The sequence below is a fragment of the Saccopteryx leptura genome, chromosome 2 (genome assembly GCF_036850995.1).
Source record: "Saccopteryx leptura isolate mSacLep1 chromosome 2, mSacLep1_pri_phased_curated, whole genome shotgun sequence".
In the NCBI taxonomy this organism is placed as follows: Eukaryota; Metazoa; Chordata; class Mammalia; order Chiroptera; family Emballonuridae; genus Saccopteryx; species Saccopteryx leptura.
This window is the reverse complement of record NC_089504.1, coordinates 164394834-164415676: the sequence shown is the minus strand read 5'-3', so window position 1 is coordinate 164415676 and position 20843 is coordinate 164394834. Positions and strand designations below refer to the sequence as shown.

Below are 20843 nucleotides of genomic sequence, written 5' to 3'. Positions count from 1 at the left end.
GACAGAGAGAGAGTCAGAGAGAGGGATAGACAGGGACAGACAGAGAGAGATGAGAAGCATCAATTATCAGTTTTTCGTTGCGACACCTTAGTTGTTCATTGATTGCTTTCTAATATGTGCCTTGACCATGGGGCTACAGCAGACCGAGTAACCCCTTGCTTGAGCCAACGACGTTGGGTCCAAGCTGGTGACCTTCTTGGGGTCTTGAACCTGAGTCCTCCGTATTTCAGTCTGACACTCTATCCACTACACCACTGCCTGGTCAGGCTCTAGGAATGTTTCTTTTTTTTTTTTTTTTTTTTTTTTTTTTTAAATAGTCAAAGTCTTTTTTTTTTTTAAGATTTTATTTATTCATTTTAGAGAAGGGGAAGAGGGAGAGCGAAGGGGGGAGGAGCAGGAAGCATCAACTCCCATATGTGCCTTGACTGGGCAAGCCCAGGGTTTCAAACCGGCAACCTCAGCGTTCCAGGTCGACGCTTTATCCACTGCACCACCACAGGTCAGGCTTTTTTCTTTTTTTAAGAAAAAAAATTCCGAAGCTGGAAACAGGGAGAGACAGTCAGACAGACTCCCGCATGCGCCCTACCGGGATCCACCCAGCACGCCCACCAGGGGGCGACGCTCTGCCCACCAGGGGGCGATGCTCTGCCCCTCTGGGGCGTCGCTCTGTTGTGACCAGAGCCACTCTAGCACCTGGGGCAGAGGCCAAAGAGCCATCCCCAGCACCCGGGCCATCTTTGCTCCAATGGAGCCTTGGCTGCGGGAGGGGAAGAGAGAGACAGAGAGGAAGGAGAGGGGGAGGAGTGGAGAAGCAAATGGGCGCCTCTCCTGTGTGCCCTGGCCGGGAATCGAACCTCGGACCCCTTGCATGCCAGGCCAACGCTCTACCACTGAGCCAACCGGCCAGGGCCTCTAGGAATGTTTCTTGAGGGTTGCATTTACCCTCCTGTTGTATGTGAGTCTTTTTCTTTTAATTTTTTTTTAATTTTTTTTTATTTTTCTGAAGCTGGAAACGGGGAGGCAATCAGACAGACTCCTGCATGCGCCCGACCAGCATCCACCCAGCATGCCCACCAGGGGGCGATGCTCTGCCCATCTGGGGCGTTGCTCTGTTGCAACCAGAGCCATTCTAGTGCCTGAGGCAGAGGCCATGGAGCCATCCTCAGCGCCCGGGCCAACTTTGCTCCAATGGAACCTTGGCTGTGGGAGGGGAAGAGAGAGACAGAGAGGAAGGAGAGGGGTAGGGGTGGAGAAGCAGATGGGTGCTTCTCCTGTGTGCCCTGGCCGGGAATCGAACCCGGGACTCCTGCATGCCAGGCCGACGCTCTACCACTGAGCCAACCGGCCAGGGCCTGTATGTGAGTCTTGAATGCTGTTGGTTCTTTCGTGGGTGGAGTTAACCCTTCAGGCTGGCTGACTCTAAGGGTCAACTTTAATTACATGTATTAGACGGTGTGCGGTGTCTGTCCTATGGGCAGTCGGTATCTCAGCAGGGTCTGGTATCTCCTGGACACCCCCTTTAGGCATGCCACTTGTGTGGCTAGCTGAGTCTAGCATTGGTGTGGTCTGCCACCCTCTACCGGTTGTGTTGGTTCTGGGTCTTAAGCTGGGTTTAGGTACAGGTTGATGTCAGATGTTATTTGTAACCTGCCTTGGGCTACCTGTCTGGAGCTGCCACTCTGTTCACTGTTTGTGTCTGTGTTTTCTCTGTCTTGTTGTGTATGGGAGGGGCCAACCTGTATATAAGTATCAGCTTCCTTCTGCTTAGAGCTGACAGCAGCTCTGTAAATGTGCCCAAGCTTCTAAATATTTGCCTCTACCTTTCAGCTGCTCCACCTCCTCTTATAGCTGCATGATCTTCCCATAGAGTCTTCTGTAGAAAGACTGTAGTGTGGGCTCAGACTGGCCTCACCCAGCCAACCTCTCTACAGGTTGCAGGCTTGGTGAGTTAGGGCAACTGAGGTCGGGAAGACAATGTTAGTGTGACCACCTACCGAGGGGGGGGGGTCTCTTGGTAGGTACTCGGTATAGTGAAGTGGCCCCTACTCTAGAGCCTAATTCCTTAGCAACTGCTGGATATTTCAATTCTTTTTCTCCCCAGAAAGGTGAGCACTAGGTACAGGTTGGGTGGAGTTGACAGTTCCTTCAGCTGAGAAACCACTGATCTCAGGGAAGAAGATTGAGAGTCTTCCATTGGAAGACTGTGGCCCTTCCTTCAGGAAGTAGCTAAGCCCTTGGACGACTCTCCCAATAATAGGCTCCAAGGAACTCACACTTTGAATGACTAAGCTGCTGTGTAGGTGCTGACTGCAGAAAGCAAAATTCACCTCAGCAGAGTTTGGTCCCTCAAGAGCTCTTCCTTTGGATATACTGCTATTTAATGCTAGCTGGATTCTGCTCTGATGTTGTCTGTAGTTGACCACTTGGGTGTGTTGGTTCTGAGCCTCTTAGGAGGAATCCTATTGCAGACCAGTGTAAAACACTGCCTGTGACTGGCCCTCGGCAACCTTTTTGGTGCTATAAGCACTCCAGAGTTTGTGGCTGCCTCTGCTGGGCTTAGGTGCCCATGGAAGGACCAAGCTGCACACTGAGGCTGGCTTTGACCAGCACCAGACCTGGGGACAGATCAGCAGAAAACCCAAGGTTCCCTGAGGTCTGCCTCCTGCTGGATCTGTCTGCTGGCAGCTTGTAATGCTCGGCCTCTGAAACAACCTCTGGTAGAGTATAGATCAGTGGTAGTCCACCTGGTCCCTACCGCCCACTAGTGGGCATTCCAGCTTTCATGGTGGGCGGTAGCAGAGCAACCAAAGTATAAATAAAAAGATAGATTTAACTATAGTAAGTTGTTTTATAAAGATTTATTCTGCCAAACTTAGCGAAAATCCGACATAAAGTACTTGGTAAGTAATTAGTATTATATGCTTTAACTTGCTATAACTCTGCTTTATAAATTTTATAAAGTAAAGTTACTTTTCTACTTTATAAATTACCATTGCTGTGGAACCAGTGGGTGGTTAGAAAATTTTACTACTAACAGAGATACAAAAGTGGGAAGTAGGTATAAAAAGGTTGACTACCCCTGGTCTAGAGGTTGGGGCTAGTTTGGCATCAGAAAAGGTGGTGGGTGTGGCTCCCACCCCAGGACTCCAGGTGTCAGTCGGTCCTGAATTTTTCCCCATACCTCAGTAGAGTGTGGCTTCTAGGAGTCTGGTAGGTGTGGCCTCTGAAACCTAGAGATGTGGTCTGCCAACAACCCAGACAGTTTCTACTGAATCTCTTGTTGGGCAGAAGCACCAGTCATATTCTAGGAAAACTGGGGGGAATAGCTATGTCCTCAACTCCAGATAACTGTGTCAGTGTTACCCCCTGAGTCTTTTTAGCCCCGTCTTTCTGGCCAAGGCTGCATACTTTTCACTAGGGCCCAGTCTACATAAGGTGGAGCAAGAGAGATTCCTGAGGTTGGGGCAGTTGTTTTCCCCCAGGCTGATGCCACACAGAGGGGACTCCTTCACCCAGGAAAGATGGCAACTACCGTATTGGAGAATGACTCAGCACAGGAGTCTTGGTGGCTGTTTTCCCACCACATTTCTCCCCAGGGCTGCCAGTCTCACTCTCACCTCGTGTGACTTTAGTCCGCTCAGGTCTCCCTGAGATGGAGCCCAGGGTAAGTGGCTGTGAACAAGATTTTCTGCATGGGCCTTTTAAGAGGGTGCCTGCTTCTCTGAAAATTCTTGTCTCTTTCTCACACACAGAAACATTGCTTCTTTTTACCGCCAAATGCTATGTGGGCACTTCTTTTAGGCTCTGGTGCTCTAGGAGGGGGCGCCTGTCCTGGGGCTTAGGTCCCGCACCTATAAGGGCTAACTCCCCCTGCCGCCACAGCTGAGATGTTTCTCCAGAGCCTCAGCCTCTGCTCATGGGATCCAGGGCACATCTGCACCCTTCCTACCAGTCTCCATGTGGCTTCTTCTGTGAATCCTTGGTTATAAGAATCCTCTTCATTTAGTCCTGAGTTAATTTTTCAGGATGACTTTTCTTAAATTTAGTTATTCCAGTTTGGTCCTGACATAGAGGATTGGAATGTCTGCCTGCTCCATCACCATCTTGAATTCTCTTAGCTATTATTTCTTTAAATAAACTTTCTTCCCCTTTTCCCTCTCTTGTCTTTCTGGGACTCAAATAATATGTAGGTTGTTTTTTTTTTAATAGTATCCCATAATTTATGTAGACTTGTTTTTCTCTTTCTCATTCTTTTATTTTGCTCCTCTGATTTCAAATGACCTGTTTTTTAGTTCACTAATTCTTCCTCTGCTTGGTTGAGTCTCCTGTCGAAGCTTTCAATGAATTCTTTAGTTCAGTCATTGTATTCTTCAACTCTAGGACTACTGTTTGTTTTTTTAATGATTTCTATGTCTTTATTGAACTCGATTTATTCATTTATTACATTCCTAATTTCAGTTAGTTGCCTCTCTGTTTTCTTGTACTTCACTGAATTTCTTTAGGAGAATTGTTCTGAATTCTCTGATAGGCAATTTTGATGGTGATATATTTCACTGATTATTTATGATCCTTTTGTCCTAGTGTTGGTATCTGTGCATTTGAGGAAGTGGGTACCTCTTTCAGTCTTTACAGATTGGCTCTGTTGGGCAAAGCCCCTCCTCAGTCAGCCTGTCTGGAGATTCTGGGGGTACCATCTGGTGGTGTTTGCAGGCAAGTTTCCTGCTGGAGTGGTTGGGTGGGCAGGTCTGGTGACTGAGTTAGCAAGTCAACAGGCCTAGTATTTAGGTACACAGTGACAGCCTGGTGCCTGGGTCTGTGGGGTGGACCTGGAGCCTGGGATAGGCCTTGTACTTGAATCTGTGGTGATGGGGCTGGGACCTCAGTCTACTTGGGCAGACCTGGATGCTAGGTCCCCAAAGGCCAATGAAACACTAGGAACCAGTGGGATGGATTCAGTATCTAGGTTCCACAGAGGCTACTTTGTTACTGGGACAGGCCAGAAGCCTAGTTTTTTAGGAGCCCACCTAGAGGCTTGAGCCACAGAAGCTAGCCTGGCCCCAGAGCAAGCTGGAGTCTGGAGCTGTGGAATTTGGCCTGTAACCTGGGGCCTTAGGGGCTGGCCTGGAGGTTGGGTGTGCAGGGGTTGTTATAGCACTTGGGTGGACCAGGAGCCTGTGTCCATGGGAGCTGGCCTAGGCTGGGGCCATGGGGGGCTGGCCTAGTGCTGGGGTGGGCTAGGGTCTGGGGTGACACTGTCAAAGGTCCAGGAAGCATGTGGAAAAAAAACTTTTTGGAAAAAAAGGGTTAATAAGGATAGAAAGAGGGAAGCAGAGGTCAGTCTAAGTAGAGAGAAGAGTGTTCTCAAAAGTGTAAATGCTAGTAACCCTTCTCAGTCCTCGAGACAAGTAAGCTCTAAGGTTTTAGCCATCCTGTGCATCTATCAATAAAATGATGAGAGCTATGTACCATCTTTAGGAAAATGGAGCGAAAATGACTCAAATAGTTTTCTGTGGGGCTGCATTTCTTTTCAGAACCCCATTTGAGATAGATAGGCAGGAGAGCATGATACATTTGTCCTCGAGGCCCTTGATCTGGTAGCAGTGCCATGGTGAATGAATCCATTCCTTAAATAGTGTCTGCTTTTCTGGTCTTCCACATTTGTGCACCTGCCATCCCCCTTCCTGGAATGCCCTTCCCATTTTTGTCAAATCAATTCTTTTTTGTTCTTCAAATTGAGTTTAGGTGTTTCTGGAATCCTTTCCCCAGTCTGGTTTAGAGTCTCTGCCTCTGTGTTCTCGTCCTCTTTACACTGGCTCCCGTACAGCATGTGGTTCACTGGCCGCCCTTCTTCCTAGGGGCAGCGACTGCATCTCACTTACCAAACATGGTGTCTGGTACGCAGCGGACAGTACATGTTTGCTGAATGCACACCTGAATCCATGGCTTCCAAATTATTTTCTTAGAGCTGTGGAAGCTTCAGTAGCTGTGTCTGCATGTGAACTTGTTGGGTGGGTTGGAGACCAGGGGCACTGAGAGGGGCACTGAGCAGGTGGGCTCAGGTCCTCTCCCCGTGTCAGGCATGGGTCTCCTTTATAGTCAAAGCTAAAGAAAGACCTTGCTGAGGAAAGGGGTCTTCTGCTTTGATAGTTTTAAACTATTGGTCTAGGCCAGTGGCTTTCAAACATTTTTTAACTGGATCCTCAGTAAGAAATATCTTTTTCATTGTGTACTGAAATTAACAAAGTTTCATTTAACAATCCTTGCCCTTACTGTGTACAATGCCTATTGATATTTTTTCTATTTTTTTAAATAAGATTCATGACTCTTATTTTAAATTAATCATAATTAATACAATTAATCTTAAATTGATTCCGGTTGACCTCAATCTTAAAAATATTAGTCTTGGTGCAATGGGTTTTAGTATCAACAAAAATTGAGTTCAGATTCTTACTTGTAAGTTTTCTACCTGTGTGATGTCAGGTCTTCCATTTTCCTGTTCATAAAGTAGAGACAATGCCTGTCTTTCAGGGTTGTTGTGAGTATTAAATGTGATAATACTTGTAAAGAAATTGGTACAGTGCCTGATAAACAGTTAAAAACAGATATACTGGGTTTTTTGGGAAATAGATCTACTATAGTCTGTTCAAGTTTGGACACAAAATAACTAAATATATTCTATAATTTCTATTGAATTTAAGATGAAAAAACATAAAACAATTTTACCTGTTAGAAATTGAAATTGTTTTTAGTCCAAAAATCAGGATGTAACTGTCAATCCAGTTTCATCTGAGATGCCATAAATATTTAGAAGTGACAGCTGGCTAATGAAAAATTGGATGAGGAAATTGAGAACTGAAGAATTTAGTAACTTAATGCCTTTACTGGAAGAAATCAAGTACTTAGCCTTACACAGCAGTAGGGACACTTAAAGATATTTTCTCAGAACCGCTGACAGCTCTGGCTGGATAGCTTGGTTGGTTCGAGTATCCTCCTGAAGTGCAGAGGTTGCCGTACGATCCCCGGTCAAGGCACAGACAGGAACAGACTGATGTTCATATCTCTTCTCTTCCTTCCTCTCTTGCTAAAGTCAATAAGTAAATTAATTAATTTTTTAAAAAAAGAAAATTGCCTGACCAGGCGGTGGCGCAGTGGATAGAGCATCAGACTGGGATGCGGAAAGACCCAGGTTCGAGACCTAAAGGTTGCCAGCTTGAGTGCGGGCTCATCTGGTTTGAGCAAGGCTCACCAGCTTGGACCCAGGGTCGCTGGCTCCAGCAAGGGGTTGCTCAGTCTGCTGAAGGCCCGCGGTCAAGGCACATATGAGAAAGCAATCAATGAACAACTAAGGTGTTGCAACGCACATTGAAAAACTAATGTTTGATGCTTCTCATCTCTCTCCATTCCTGTCTGTCTGTCCCTGTCTATCCCTCTCTCTGACTCTCTGTCTCTGTAAAAAAATAAATAAATAAAAGAAAAAAGAAAAAAAAGAAAATTACCAACAATATAAATATACTAAACCAAATAAGGTTTTTTTCTGCTTTATGTTATAGGTGTGTTGAAGTTGTGAAAGCTTCTCAATATGTAGAGCTAGCAAATGACCTGGAAATAAACAAAGCCGTTACATACTTGAGACAAAAGGACTTAAACCAAGTAAGTTTAAAAAATTAGATGAAATTTCATGTTAATAGATCAAAGCAATAATATTGGGAAATTCTTCCCTAGAATAATGCTGCCTCTGAATATCCTGAAGTTGAGGGATTTCTGTCTGAATTTTCATTAGTATGATATTCTTTAAATTTTGACGTGTTTGTCCTGTTTTTTAAAATGTAAATACTTTTCATGTAAAATGTGATTGGATACTAAGTTACTCAACCACGTTCTAGTCCAGAGAACAGCTTTCCCTAGGAGGTTTTCAGTCTGCCAGCTGAAGCGCTGAGGTTTCAGAATCAGGTGTTATGTGTAGGAGAAGGAAGGCGGGAGCCAGAGCAGCAGCCCGATGCCACCCACTGTCTTCACCACAGCAGCTCCCTGCCCTCTGTTCATGTGAGTTGTTACTCAGTACCGCGGTGTTGGTCTAAAGCAGTGGTAGTCAACCTGGTCCCTACCGCCCACTAGTGGGTGTTCCAGCTTTCATGGTGGGTGGTAGCAGAGCAACCAAAGTATAAATAAAAAGATAGATTTAACTATAGTAAGTTGACTTAGTGAAAATCCGACATAAAGTACTTGGTAAGTAATTATTATTATATGCTTTAACTTGCTGTAACTCTGCTTTATAAATTTTATAAAGTAAAGTTACTTTCCTACTTTATACATCACCATCACCATTACTGTGGAACCGGTGGTTAGAAAATTTTACTACTAACAGAGACACAAAAGTGGGCAGTAGGTATAAAAAGGGTGACTATCCGTGGTCTAAAGGGTCCCTCTGGTAACAGTGTCAGCCCTCCAAGACCTCTCACCACTGCCACTGCTTTCCTGCTACCTCTGCTGGAGGTGGGACAGGTGAGACATAGTTGTGACAAAACCGGAATAGATAGCTTTATAGAGGGAGAGGACAAAAGAGGATGAACAGAATGAAGCTTGATGTCGTTGTTACAGGACCAAATGTGCCAGCAACCAGAAAATGGAGCTCCTTCGAGTTTGACCCAGAGAGCACAGGTGGAGACCATCCTGCCCAGGCCTGTGTTTCAGGACTTCCTTCCCCCCGAAGGCCTTTCCTTCTGTCTAGGGGACAATAGCAATGACTAACCCCTTCCAGGGGGATAAGGAGGATGCCATCCACTTCGAGATGTGAGGGGCCGCCCCGGTACTCATGCTGTGACTGCATGATTAGTACAGGGCAGTACCATTGGCTGGTTCCACTTTGTGTGTGAGTTTAGTACTGAAAGTTACTTTAATATCTGTAAAGCACTAAAAAGGCTTTTCAAAGGATCTTTCTGTCCGTTCTGTCATTTGATCATCACTCCCTTGGTCATTAAAGTGCCACGTATAGCTAGCTCTCTGGCTTTCGAACGGAAGCCGAGTGAGACAGCTTGGTCTTTGCTATTGCTGAGTTCATCTGTGGACCAAAGTAATTATAGTATTTTTGTTTGTTTGGGAAGTACTGTTATAGGTCACACAGTAGAAAAAAACACATTTGCTGATTTTCTTGATACTTTATTTTTATTTATTTTATTTTTATTTTTATTTTTATTTTTTTTAATGAATTTTTATTAATGGTAATGGGATGACATTAATAAATCAGGGTACATATATTCAAAGAAAACATGTCTAGGTTATTTTGTCATTAGATTATGTTGCATACCCCTCGCCCAAAGTCAGATTGTCCTTCGCCATCCTCTATCTAGTTCTCTGTGCCCCTCCCCCTCCCCCTAACTCTCCCCCTGTCCTCCCTCCCCCCACCCCTGGTAACCACCACACTCTTGTCCATGTCTCTTAGTCTCATTTTTATGTTCCACCAATGTATGGAATCATGTAGTTCTTGTTTTTTTCTGATTTACTTATTTCACTCCTTATAATGTTATCAAGATCCCACCATTTTGCTGTAAATGATCTGATGTCATCATTTCTTATGGCTGAGTAGTATTCCATAGTGTATATGTGCCACATCTTCTTTATCCAGTCTTCTATTGAAGGGCTTTTTGGTTGTTTCCATGTCTTGGCCACTGTGAACAGTGCTGCAATGAACATGGGGCTACATGTGTCTTCACGTATCAATGTTTCTGAGGTTTTGGGGTATATACCCAGTAGAGGGATTGCTGGGTCATAAGGTAGTTCTATTTGCAGTTTTTTGAGGAACCACCATACTTTCCTCCATAATGGTTGTACTACTTTACAGTCCCACCAACAGTGAATGAGGGTTCCTTTTTCTCCACAGCCTCTCCAACATTTGCTATTACCCGTCTTGTTGATAATAGCTAATCTAACAGGGGTGAGGTGGTATCTCATTGTAGTTTTGATTTGCATTTTCCTAATAACTAATGAAGCTGAGCATCTTTTCATATATCTGTTGGCCATTTGTATCTCTTCCTGGGAGAAGTGTCTATTCATGTCCTCTTCCCATTTTTTTATTGGATTGTTTGTTTGTTTGTTGTTGAGTTTTATGAGTTCTTTGTAAATTTTGGATATTAGGCCCTTATCTGAGCTGTTGTTTGAAAATATCATTTCCCATTTAGTTGGCTGTCTGTTTATTTTTATATCAGTTTCTCTTGCTGAGCAAAAACTTTTTATTCTGATGTAGTCCCATTCATTTATCTTTGCCTTCACTTCTCTTGCCATTGGAGTCAAGTTCATAAAATGTTCTTTAAAACCCAGGTCCATGAGTTTAGTACCTATGTCTTCTTCTATGTACTTTATTGTTTCAGGTCTTATATTTAGGTCTTTGATCCATTTTGAATTAATTTTAGTACACGGGGACAGGCTGTAGTCGAGTTTCATTCTTTTGCATGTGGCTTTCCAGTTTTCCCAACACCATTTGTTGAAGAGGCTTTCTTTTCTCCATTGTGTGTTGTTGGCCCCTTTTGATACTTTATTTTTAAATGTTCTTTTTAGAAAGATTTAAAATATATTACTATTTTTTAAAGAGTTAAAATGAGAAGCATTTATTATTTCTTACGAAGCTGTTGGTGAGCTGGGTGCCGTCCACTCTGAGCCGGCTGGGCAGTTCACCTGTTGAGCTTTAGGAGTGTGATTTCAGCCTTGTCAGCGTGGCTGTCCCATTGGGGAGCAGTGTTCTTTCCGCAGAGTCTAATGCCTGTGTGTTCATTTCTGTTCATGTGCCGTGTGTGTTCAGTTAGCACATACATTTGTGATACAGTCTAAAAGTAAAGATGAAAAACATCGCAATTCTTATTCAAAGTGAAATGCAGTTTGTAAACTTAAACAGTGGCTTTTACGTGAATAATGTGGAGGCTGAGTGAGGGGTCGATGAGGTGACTTCCACAGGTGAACAGTGCAAGGACCAGTCACTTCTGATATAAGTTTCAGGAGCTTTTTGGCAGTTTTATAGGGTACTCATCCAAGAACATAAGTGAGAAAAAGAATCTCAAAAGTGAGGGCATGTTTGAATTTTTTTCTCCCATAGTTTACTTTGTGGAACTATAAACTGCTGGCCTCGAAACTCCCAACAACTTACTTTAAAGTAATCAAAACCCCTTTAAAAGAATAATTATTTACTCATACTATAGCCAAGGTTTATGAAATCTAGTCTTTTTTAATCTTTTATTCTTAAAAAAAACATTGTGTCAACTATGTTTCATGGTACTTTGTTGGGGGTCAGACTTTGTAAGGTATTTTCAGTACCAGTAGCTGACAGCCGTTGTAAGAGCACAAGCAGGATTTTTGTTTGGAAACAGTGCTCGCCAGGAGCAGGGGGCAGCAGCCAAGCATTCTCTGCGCAGTAAGGCATTCATTTGGAAGGAAGGAAGGGAGAAAGGGAGGGGGGAGGGAGGGGAAAAGGAAGGAAGGAAAGAAAACCCATCATTTTTCTCTACTTCTTTGCCCCCCCCCCCCTTATATTTGTCAGTAATTTCCAGGTTGACAACTCATTCACCTTTCATGAAAGGTATCTGACCATTCCAAATGTCCTGTTTGGTAACAATTATCTCCAACCTCCAGGTGGTTAAACGTATACTTTGCTTTCTCATGGCTTGAGAAATATAGTTATATTTGGATCTAGTTCAGATCACTTTTTGTAATATTCCTAGCATTATTCTGTCATCAGTTTTGAAAAATTCTCAGCCACTAGTCGTTTTTCCCCTTCTGAAATCCCAGTTATATTTATTTGAGATTTCACTGTGTTTCTCTGTGTTGTGTCTCTTATGGTTTTTTCTAGAACTTTTTTTAGACTTTTTATTTTGCTGTGCTTATTTTATTTAGTTGAAACATCTTCTGGGGTCTTGTACCTTCAAATCCTGGTTACCTCAGTTTCTTTCCAGTGCCTTCAAAAAATATTTTTTAGTATTTTATCTAAGTTGTCTAATTTGTTCTTTGCAGGAGAATGGTCTACTACAGCAGTGTTTTTCAGCCCCCGGTGCACAATGTCAGGGTGTTTAAATTAACTCTTTCGTGGACCGGCACAAAATTTCTAGCACACCAGCCATTGAAAAACACTGTTCTGTAGGCTAATTTCTAATAGAAGCAAAAATTCTAGAATTATTTTGCAAAGAGCAAATTAGATCATGTCTTTTAGGTAAAGCCTTACCACACCCCCCCATTCTGCAGGGTAAACTAGACTGTCACAAGGCTCACAGGCTCAGTACTTACTACTCTCCTCAGTGTATCTGATCTGCCATTAAACCTGTCTGTTATGTTCTTTTTTTTTTTTTTTTTTTTGTATTTTTTGTATTTTTCTGAGGTTGGAAATGGGGAGGCAGTCAGACTCCCTGCATGCGCCCGACCGGGATCCACCCAGCACGCCCACCAGAGGGCGATGCTCTGCCCATCTGGGGCACCACTCTGCCGCAATCAGAGCCACTCTAGTGCCTGAGGCGGAGGCCACAGAGCCATCCTCAGTGCCTGGGCAAACTTTGCTCCAATGAAGCCCCGGCTGCGGGAGGGGAAGAGAGAGACAGAGAGGAAGACGACGGGGAGGGGTGGAGAAGCAGATGGGCACCTCTCCTGTGTGCCCTGGCCAGGAATCGAACCCGGGACTTCTGCACGCCAGGCCGACGCTCTACCACTGAGCCAACCGGCCAGGGCCTATTATGTTCTTAATTGTAGTTATGGTATTTGTAGTGTTTTTTTTATTTTTTTATAAATTTTAATTCTCAAATGAAATTCTCATCTTGTCATCTGTTTTATGTTTTTAAACATATTAATGAATCTGTCCTTTGTCCCTGGTCCTGCATTTCGGATACTGAACTTTACCCAACATTAGCCTGACGTATTGCAATGGTAATAACTTTCAGCTCTTTCATTTCTAGGCTGTAGAGACCTTAAAAATGTTTGAAAAAAAGGACAGTAGAGTGAAAAGTGCAGCTGCAACCAACCTCTCATTCCTGTATTATTTGGTATGTTTTATGTTTTTAAAACTGAGAGTTGATAATACGTTATTTTCATGTTGCTGAATATCTGCCTGAGGAACTGGCCTAAGGAGAGGCTCCAGGGAGGCCGTGCAGAGTGTCAGTGGCACGAGGTATCTGGACGCCAGGTCATAACAAGCTCTGGGTTAGACCTTGAGTATGTGGGCATGAGTGAGGAGCGGAGCATCTCAGGAGTGGGAGAGAGGGAAGTGGTGGTGGAAAGTGTCCCATCAGGGAGTTGTAGAGTTAGACCTTGAGTGTGTGGGCATGAGTGAGGAGCGGAGCATCTCAGGAGGAGGAGAGAGGGGAAAGTGCTGGTGGGAAGTGTCTCATCATGGAGTTGTAGGGTGCAGACCTGGGAAAGGAGCTGGAGGTGCATTTCAGCTCTACACTAGTAATAACGAAAGTGACATCTTAGGTTATATGACTTATGTAAGGTCACAGTGTCGTGTAACAAGCAGAGGTTGAGCATCTATTGATGCCAATCATGGGGAATACCAAAAGACTAAAAGCTCCCCAAAAAGAAACAGTCTTAATTTAGAACAAATGCAGCAGGTGGGTAGATTAGGAAGGAAGGAAGGTTGTTTGAAAATAGAGAGTATCAGATTAATGTGAGATACTAAGTGCTTTAGAAATTCAGAGGAAGCAAATGGCATTTTAATTGAGGATATTTGGGGAAGATTCCAAAGAGAAGTTGTATCTTAAAGGTCAGAATATAGATCAAAGAGAAGGGGACAATTGTGGGGAGTCTAAAGGAGTCAACAAAGCCATGGAGGCAAGAACCTGGGACAGAAAGGGGAAGTGGGGTCACTGTGTTTGGTTCCACTGTGCGTTCAGTCCCCTTGGGGCTTCTGATTCGTGCACACTGAGAACCACTGCCGTGTGGAACCCCTCTGATGGCGAAAAGCTGTTAGGTCCTTCCTGTGTTAAGATAGAGAAGAGATAAAAGCCCTGGTGACAAAGGACCCCAGTGTTTTAGTGTGCTGGAGGGAGGGTGGTGTGAGGGGCGTGACCAGAGGATTGTGTGAATTAGGGGGAAAGATGCCAAGTTTGTTTTTATGTATATTTTAAATTTTTTTACAGGGATGATGATATAATTTAGATGTCCAGGAGGCATGTGTAACTGATCTCAGACAGGAAATCAGGGCTAGAGGAAAAACTTGATGATTGTTTCTGTGCATAATAAGCTCTCTTAATAGATGGTATAGACTGAATTGTTTCCACACACACACACACACAAAAATCATATATTGAAGCCCTAAGCCCAACGTTGGGCAGGCATCTCAGTCCTCCTTCACAACATTTCTGTAGCAGGAAAACCTAGATGTCCTATGTGGGACGGGGTCCATGTGAGGAGACCCAGTGCACAGGTATTTATCAGGCTCCTGTGTGCATTGAACTTGTTATCTTATGGGGAAAGGAACATGGAAGAGAAAGGTAAAGGGCATGAAGACTGGGTAGAGTGTTTCACTGGGTCCATTGTTTTAACAGTGAATGTGTCACTGCCAGCATCCAAGCCCCAGTTAAATCCTTTCTCTGTGTTAAATGTACATATCCTGCCCAGGACACTCATAGTCTCATCCTCAGGCTCAAAGGCCAACCTCTGAGTAAGGTCTGGGCTTTCTCAGGCAGAGGTTCTCTTGATCTAAAGAATCAGGAACAAAAAACCCTACCATCTGCTCCACACACATCATATAGCATGGTGTGATAAAGATAGGAAAACTGGAAGAAACACTCCTATTCAAAAGTGGGGAGAGGGAGGCTCTGGTCCTTAGCAGTTCTGTAACCTAGTTAAGTGTGTCCTGGATGTGGGAAAAGGAAGTGTTCCTTGATAAGGGCCCAGCTCTGACCCCTGGTGGGTGGTCTCCAATTATTTGATCTCTCTGGCTCTTGCCTCTGCCCTCTGAGAGCACCCTTTTACAGAAAAAAAACAAAAAACAGAAAAATAACTTTTTTTGCAGCTGATTAACTTTCATAGCCTGCTTTTCGTCCAGAAAAATTGGACTGTGCCCGTCCCTTTAATCCAAGCTGGCAACACTTTTGTTAGTACAGCTTCTTTAAAAACTTGGTAAATCTTCTATAAATCTTCCTGGGGTATCCTGTATGCCCCCAAAGCCACAACCATAATTCTCTTCAAGGCAGGCCCTTCTCTACTTAGATGTATGAGGCTCTGTAGAGCAGAGCCCCAAAGCTGCTCCCTGAGGGAGAAGGTTGGCTCAGCTAGGCAGTAACCTTAAATTTGAGATGTTTCCAAAGGTGACACCGCCACACCCTTGATTTGATCTCTGCCCTGCAGTCATTTCTTACTTTGAGGGTATTTTGTCACCAAGAAAACCTGAAGGCATGAAATATATTAAATGCCACTGAATTATACATTTTTAAAAGATCAATATTTGAATTATATTGCAATTTTTCAGAAGGTTAGTGAGGGAAGCGGTCACTGGGGGTGTCATGGGAAAAGGGACAGAAATCAGAACACCACAGTAGTGGAGAAGCTGTGAGCTCAAAGGTAAAGAAAGGGGTCACTGGTCAGTAAATGAGTGGCCAAGCACATCCAGAAGCCACCCAAAGAGGGACTTGCCTTCATGGAGCGGCTGCCTCCCCTGGGTCCACTGCCATGTCCCAGCATGGATGTGGGTTGCTGTGGTCAGCAGGGACAGTGCAGTCAGGAGGAAAACCAGGTGCATGGTGGCAGTGAGTGAGGACAGGTAGGACCCCAGCATTTCTGCCTCAGGCCTGCATCTGACAACAGGGAAAGGCCTGAAGAGAGGAAGGCCACTGCTGCACACCCTGAAAGTTCCCTTCAGCCAACCCTGGACAAGAGCCACACGAGGAAAGGGGTTCTGGGAACTGTGGCTCCTGGGTTAGTCAAGCTGACATGATACCAGTGGCTATTCCACCAAAGCATTAAGAGGTCCATTGGCTCACATGATTGGTGGCAGGGTCCTGACAGAGCACTTGACAGCAAGACAGGGCGAAAAAGATGGGTTACTAGAAATGTAGGACCTAGTAGGTGACACACCCAGTGTGACTGGGGCCAACAGATAGTGCTGCTTTCACAGAGCCTTCAGGGCCTGAGTTCTGGGAACCGGTGTGTAGTGCATAATGACAGGAAGTTTGGGCATTGAAATGGAACCACCTACTTATAACTAGTGATGTTATTCAAGCCATGAGCCTGTGGACACATCAATCAAAAGACACTCAGATAGTTGCCAGTGCTTGATGAGTACGGATCTTTGTAAATAAGCCTGTCAAGACCAGCATATGTGAAATAATTGTTTCTGTTTTTCATGTCTGAAACCTCAGAACATTCAGGAAAAATATTTGATGAACTTCAAATAATCTGTATATGTTTTGTACTTTAGGAAAACGAATATGCACAGGCCAACAACTATGCAGATTTAGCAGTGAACGCTGATAGATATAACCCATCTGCCCTCACCAACAAAGGGAACACAGTGTTTGCAGAGGGTGACTATGAGAAGGCAGCTGAATTCTATAAAGAGGCTCTGAGAAATGATTCTTCTTGTACTGAAGCACTTTATAATATTGGTAAATAAGACTGGCAAAATGGGGGGGGGGGGTGTCCTGCATTGTAGTTATTTTTCCATCTCTCTCTCTCTCTCTCTCTTTCTTTCTTTTATTTTTTTTTGCTTAATGAGTTCTAAGTGGTTAAGAGGAGTTGACTTGCTTGTAACAAGGAGTTGGAAAGAAGACTCTTGATTTATAGGTTATTTTTAATGGAACTAATGATTCTGAAGCTGTGCACCTGTAAATTGGCATAGCTGTTGCCATATTGCTCTCTAAAAGGACATTCCCAATTTCTATTTCCATCATGGTGTCTGAGACTGATCCCTGAGTCCTGCTAGTACTGCATATTATAATTAAACTTTTGCCAAACTGATAGTTGGGAGTAAAATCTCATTTTCTTTTTAATTATGAATAATTTCAAACAGAAAAAATAAATGTCCATGTACCTACTACCTATATTTAATAATTTTTTTGTCTTATTTACTTACAATTGTTTTTAATAAAATGTCACAAGATTTGAAGGCTACCTCACTCCCTTCCCTGCTTGTCAAGATCACTTGAAATGAGTGCATTCCTCCCTGTTCATGAATTTGGCACGTTGCTTACACAGCTCAGTGCAATGCTCTGTCTCATTTGGGTTACATAAGAAGCTTGTTTTCCAGTTCTCTTGTCCCTGCATCTTGGTTTATGTGTGTGTTTTATCTTCTCCTTCATGTCAGGCCCCTCCCTTTGATGTTTGAGTACCCTGGCTGTGTCCTCTTGTTCCAGAGAGCGCCGCTGAGGCCACGGCAGAGCGATGCCAGTACAGAGGAGTGAATGAGGCTGAGTGCTGGCACCTTCCACAGGCCCCCCCCACTCCCCTACCCCTTCCCCGTCGGACCTGTCCAGCTGGGGAACTGCCCCTCAGGCAGGCGGATCTCTGCTCCCAGGGAAGACAGCAAGGAACCCCTGGCTGGCTGAGAGGAGGGGAGGCAGGGAATTTGCCATTTTAGGTGGAGTGTAGGAGAGCCTCCCTGAGGTGACAGACAGTACAGTCATACTGGTGGTGGTGGTGGGGGGAGCATGGCCTTTGGGCATCTGGGAAAAGAGCGCTCCTGATGGGGAAGTAGAGCACAAAGCTCCCTGCACAGGGCGTGCACAGCTGTGTTGATCCTCTTTATAAGTCTCAAATACTGTCCTCCTCAGTCGCTTGACTTTATAATTTTTGTCAAACGGAATATTTTTTATTTCACACAAATTTTTCTTTCTTTCTTTTTTTTTTTTTTTGTATTTTTCTGAAGCTGGAAACGGGGAGGCAGTCAGACAGACTCCCACATGCGCCTGACAGGGATCCACCCGGCATGCCCACCAGGGGGTGATGCTCTGCCCATCCGGGCGTTGCTCTGTCACAACCAGAGCCATTCTAGCGCCTGAAGCAGAGGCCACAGAGCCATCCTCAGCGCCAGGGCCAACTTTCGCTCCAGTGGAGCCTTGACTGCGGGAGGGGAAGAGAGAGACAGAGAGGAAGGAGAGGGGGAAGGGTGGAGAAGCAGATGGGCGCCTCTCCTGTGTGCCCTGGCCGGGAATCAAACCTGGGACTCCTGCACACCAGGCCAACACTCTACCACTGAGCCAACCGGCCAGGGCCTACAAATTTTTCTTTTTTAAAAAATATGCCTTCAGCCTGACCAGACGGTGGCACAGTGGATAGAGCGTCGGACTGGGATGCAGAAGACCCAGGTTTGAGACCCCCGAGGTCGCCAGTTTGATGAGCAAAATTCCACCAGCTTGAGCCCAAGGTCACTGTCTCCAGCAAGGGGTTACTCGGTCTGCTGGAGGCCCACGGTCAAGGCATATATGAGAAAGCAATCACTGAACAACTAAGGTGTTGCAACGCTCAATGAAAAACTAATGATTGATGCTTCTCATCTCTCTCCGTTCCTGTCTGTCCCTGTCTATCCCTCTCTCTGACTTACTCTCTATGTAAAAAACAAAAAAAAAAAATTTAAATTATGCCTTCACTTGTTTATTGCTTTACAAAGCCCTTCCCTAAGATTTTCCTGTTTTTTCATAGTTTACAGCTTTGTTTTTTCTGTTTAGTTTTTAAAAAAAACTTTTCAATTTATTCAAAATAGGAAGAAATTCAAAATGGGAATCTACATCTTTTTTTCATGCGTTGGCGGTGGTCCTGGCAATCATGTATGACTGGTCCCTTAGTTCTCATTCATTTTAAATGCCTGTTAACTAAATTCTGTAGCTGAGTCAGTTTCTGAACTATTTATTCTGTTCCGTTAATCTTTTTGCCTGTACCTCTTCCCTACCACACTCTACAATCAGTAAAGCTTTATATTCACAGCATATTTTGGTGTCTGACAAATATTAGTGGAACTTCCTGCCTCCAACTTGCCCTTTAAAAAAAAAATCTGTTCATCTTTATTTTTCTTCTGGATAAATATTTACATGTACTTAAATGTTCATTCTGTTACATTGAGAAAATTTCTTATACTTTTTCTTTTTTCTTTCCTTCTTTTTAAGGCTTTACCTATAAGAAGCTAAGCCGGCTTGACGAGGCCTTGGACTGTTTCCTGAAGCTGCACGCCATCCTGAGAAACAGTGCCCAAGTTCTGTACCAGATAGCCAGCATGTATCTGTGAAAACCTAGGCACCATCCTTCATTCAGTCAGCTGGTGGTTGAGTATCAGTTATTACCTAAGCTTAAGGCTGTTTGAATACATTTCCTTATTTTAATGTTTTTCTTATGGTATCACATTTTTCATCATTGAAAACAGGAGACTCTTGGCCCTGGCTGGTTTGCTCAATGGATAGAGTGTCAGCCTGGTGTATAGATGTCCCAGGTTCAACTGCCAGTCAGGGCACATAAGAGAAATGACCATCTGCTTCTCTCCCCGACCCTCTCCCCCTTCTCTCCCTCTTCTCCTCCCACAGCCAGTGGCTCGATTGGTTCTAGCATTGATCTGGGCACTGAGGATGGCTCGGTTGGTCCAAGCGCATCAGCATCAGGTGCTGAGGATAGCTCAGTTGATTCAGTCCCAGACGTGGGTTATCAGGTGAATTCCAATTGGGCTGCATGTGGGAGTCTGTCTCACAATCTCCCTTCCTCTCATTTAAAATGAAAACAAAAGAGGAGACTCTTTTTCAAAAAGTTTTTGATTGGAATAAGTGTGAACAAGCTATCTGAGAGTATGCAGAGGACCTACTAGGCACAAAGCCCCCCCAAAATAGAACTCCTTATTTTGGGCTTTTAATCTAATTCAGGAAACTCACAGGACAATACATGAAACTATTCCCTTAATATTGAGAGTATTACAAGAGGTAGGATGATTGAACACAACATTCAGGCATTTTTATTAAGGACAAACTTAGGGCAGTGCTTTGGAGGTTGGTCTCAGTGGGTGGCAGTAAGGTGGAGGAGAAGCCCAGTGTCCCTATGGAACAGGAGTCACAGTGCTCCCCACTCTCATTCTCCTCCCTGAGGGAACCCGGAGCACAGGGTAATAAATAGCACCTCGCTAGGCTAAGGAAATGTTTTATTGTAATGTAACTTTTAGGTTTGCTTATTGATCAATGGATTCAGAAAAACTGTGTTATCCTTAACTGAAACTGTTCAAGATACGAATTAATGGAAGACCCCAATCAAGCTATTGAATGGTTAATGCAGCTGATCAGTGTTGTGCCATCCGATTCTAGAGCTCTGTCTAAACTAGGGAAGTTATACGATGGCGAAGGAGATAAGTCCCAAGCGTTTCAGTACTACTATGAGGTAGGTAGATAGTCTTAACTTTCCTTCTACTTTTTAGCTTTTATGAATTGTTATAAAAAAGATAGCGAGCCTTTTAATTTATAAAATTTAGAAATGCTTATTAGTTTTTAGATGAGCAATAATTTAAAATAAAAGCATTTGTGGAATATAAAGTTAGTTTTTGCTTAATTTTAATAAGACACAGGAGGATAGCTGAGCTATATTTTAGTGCTTGAGGCTGATGCTCTGAGCTATCCTCAGTGCCCGGGCTGGAAGCATGATTTTTATCTTTTTACTCTATTACATATTTAATTTAATTCAGATTATGTTTTAGTACATCAAAAAGATATTTATAGGTAGTCAAAAAATGTGTTGAGCAAATCTTGTTTTCTAAATCTTGTATAGTTTCAAAAAAGGTTCAAGTGCATGTGACAGCTCATACTTCTTTATTAAGAAATTTCACACTGGATAAATTAATTCACTCAATAGGTAAAATGTTCAAGAAGTGAATTTTTCATTGGCACTGAAGTTGATTGTCATGCTCCATGGTT

At 43.8% G+C, this 20843-nt stretch overlaps 1 protein-coding gene across 6 annotated transcripts in view; it reads left to right on the top strand.

Annotated features, from left to right (window-relative positions):
* IFT88 (intraflagellar transport 88) overlaps positions 1 to 20843 on the top strand; it is a 152116-nt gene that overhangs the window by 84375 nt on the left and 46898 nt on the right. For all 6 annotated transcript variants that reach the window (XM_066369219.1, XM_066369216.1, XM_066369218.1 and 3 more), the window contains 5 exons: positions 7551 to 7650; positions 12924 to 13010; positions 16388 to 16574; positions 19068 to 19176; positions 20163 to 20313. In XM_066369219.1, the coding sequence (XP_066225316.1) occupies positions 7551 to 7650; positions 12924 to 13010; positions 16388 to 16574; positions 19068 to 19176; positions 20163 to 20313 (634 nt within the window). The remainder of the gene's footprint in view (positions 1 to 7550; positions 7651 to 12923; positions 13011 to 16387; positions 16575 to 19067; positions 19177 to 20162; positions 20314 to 20843) is intronic.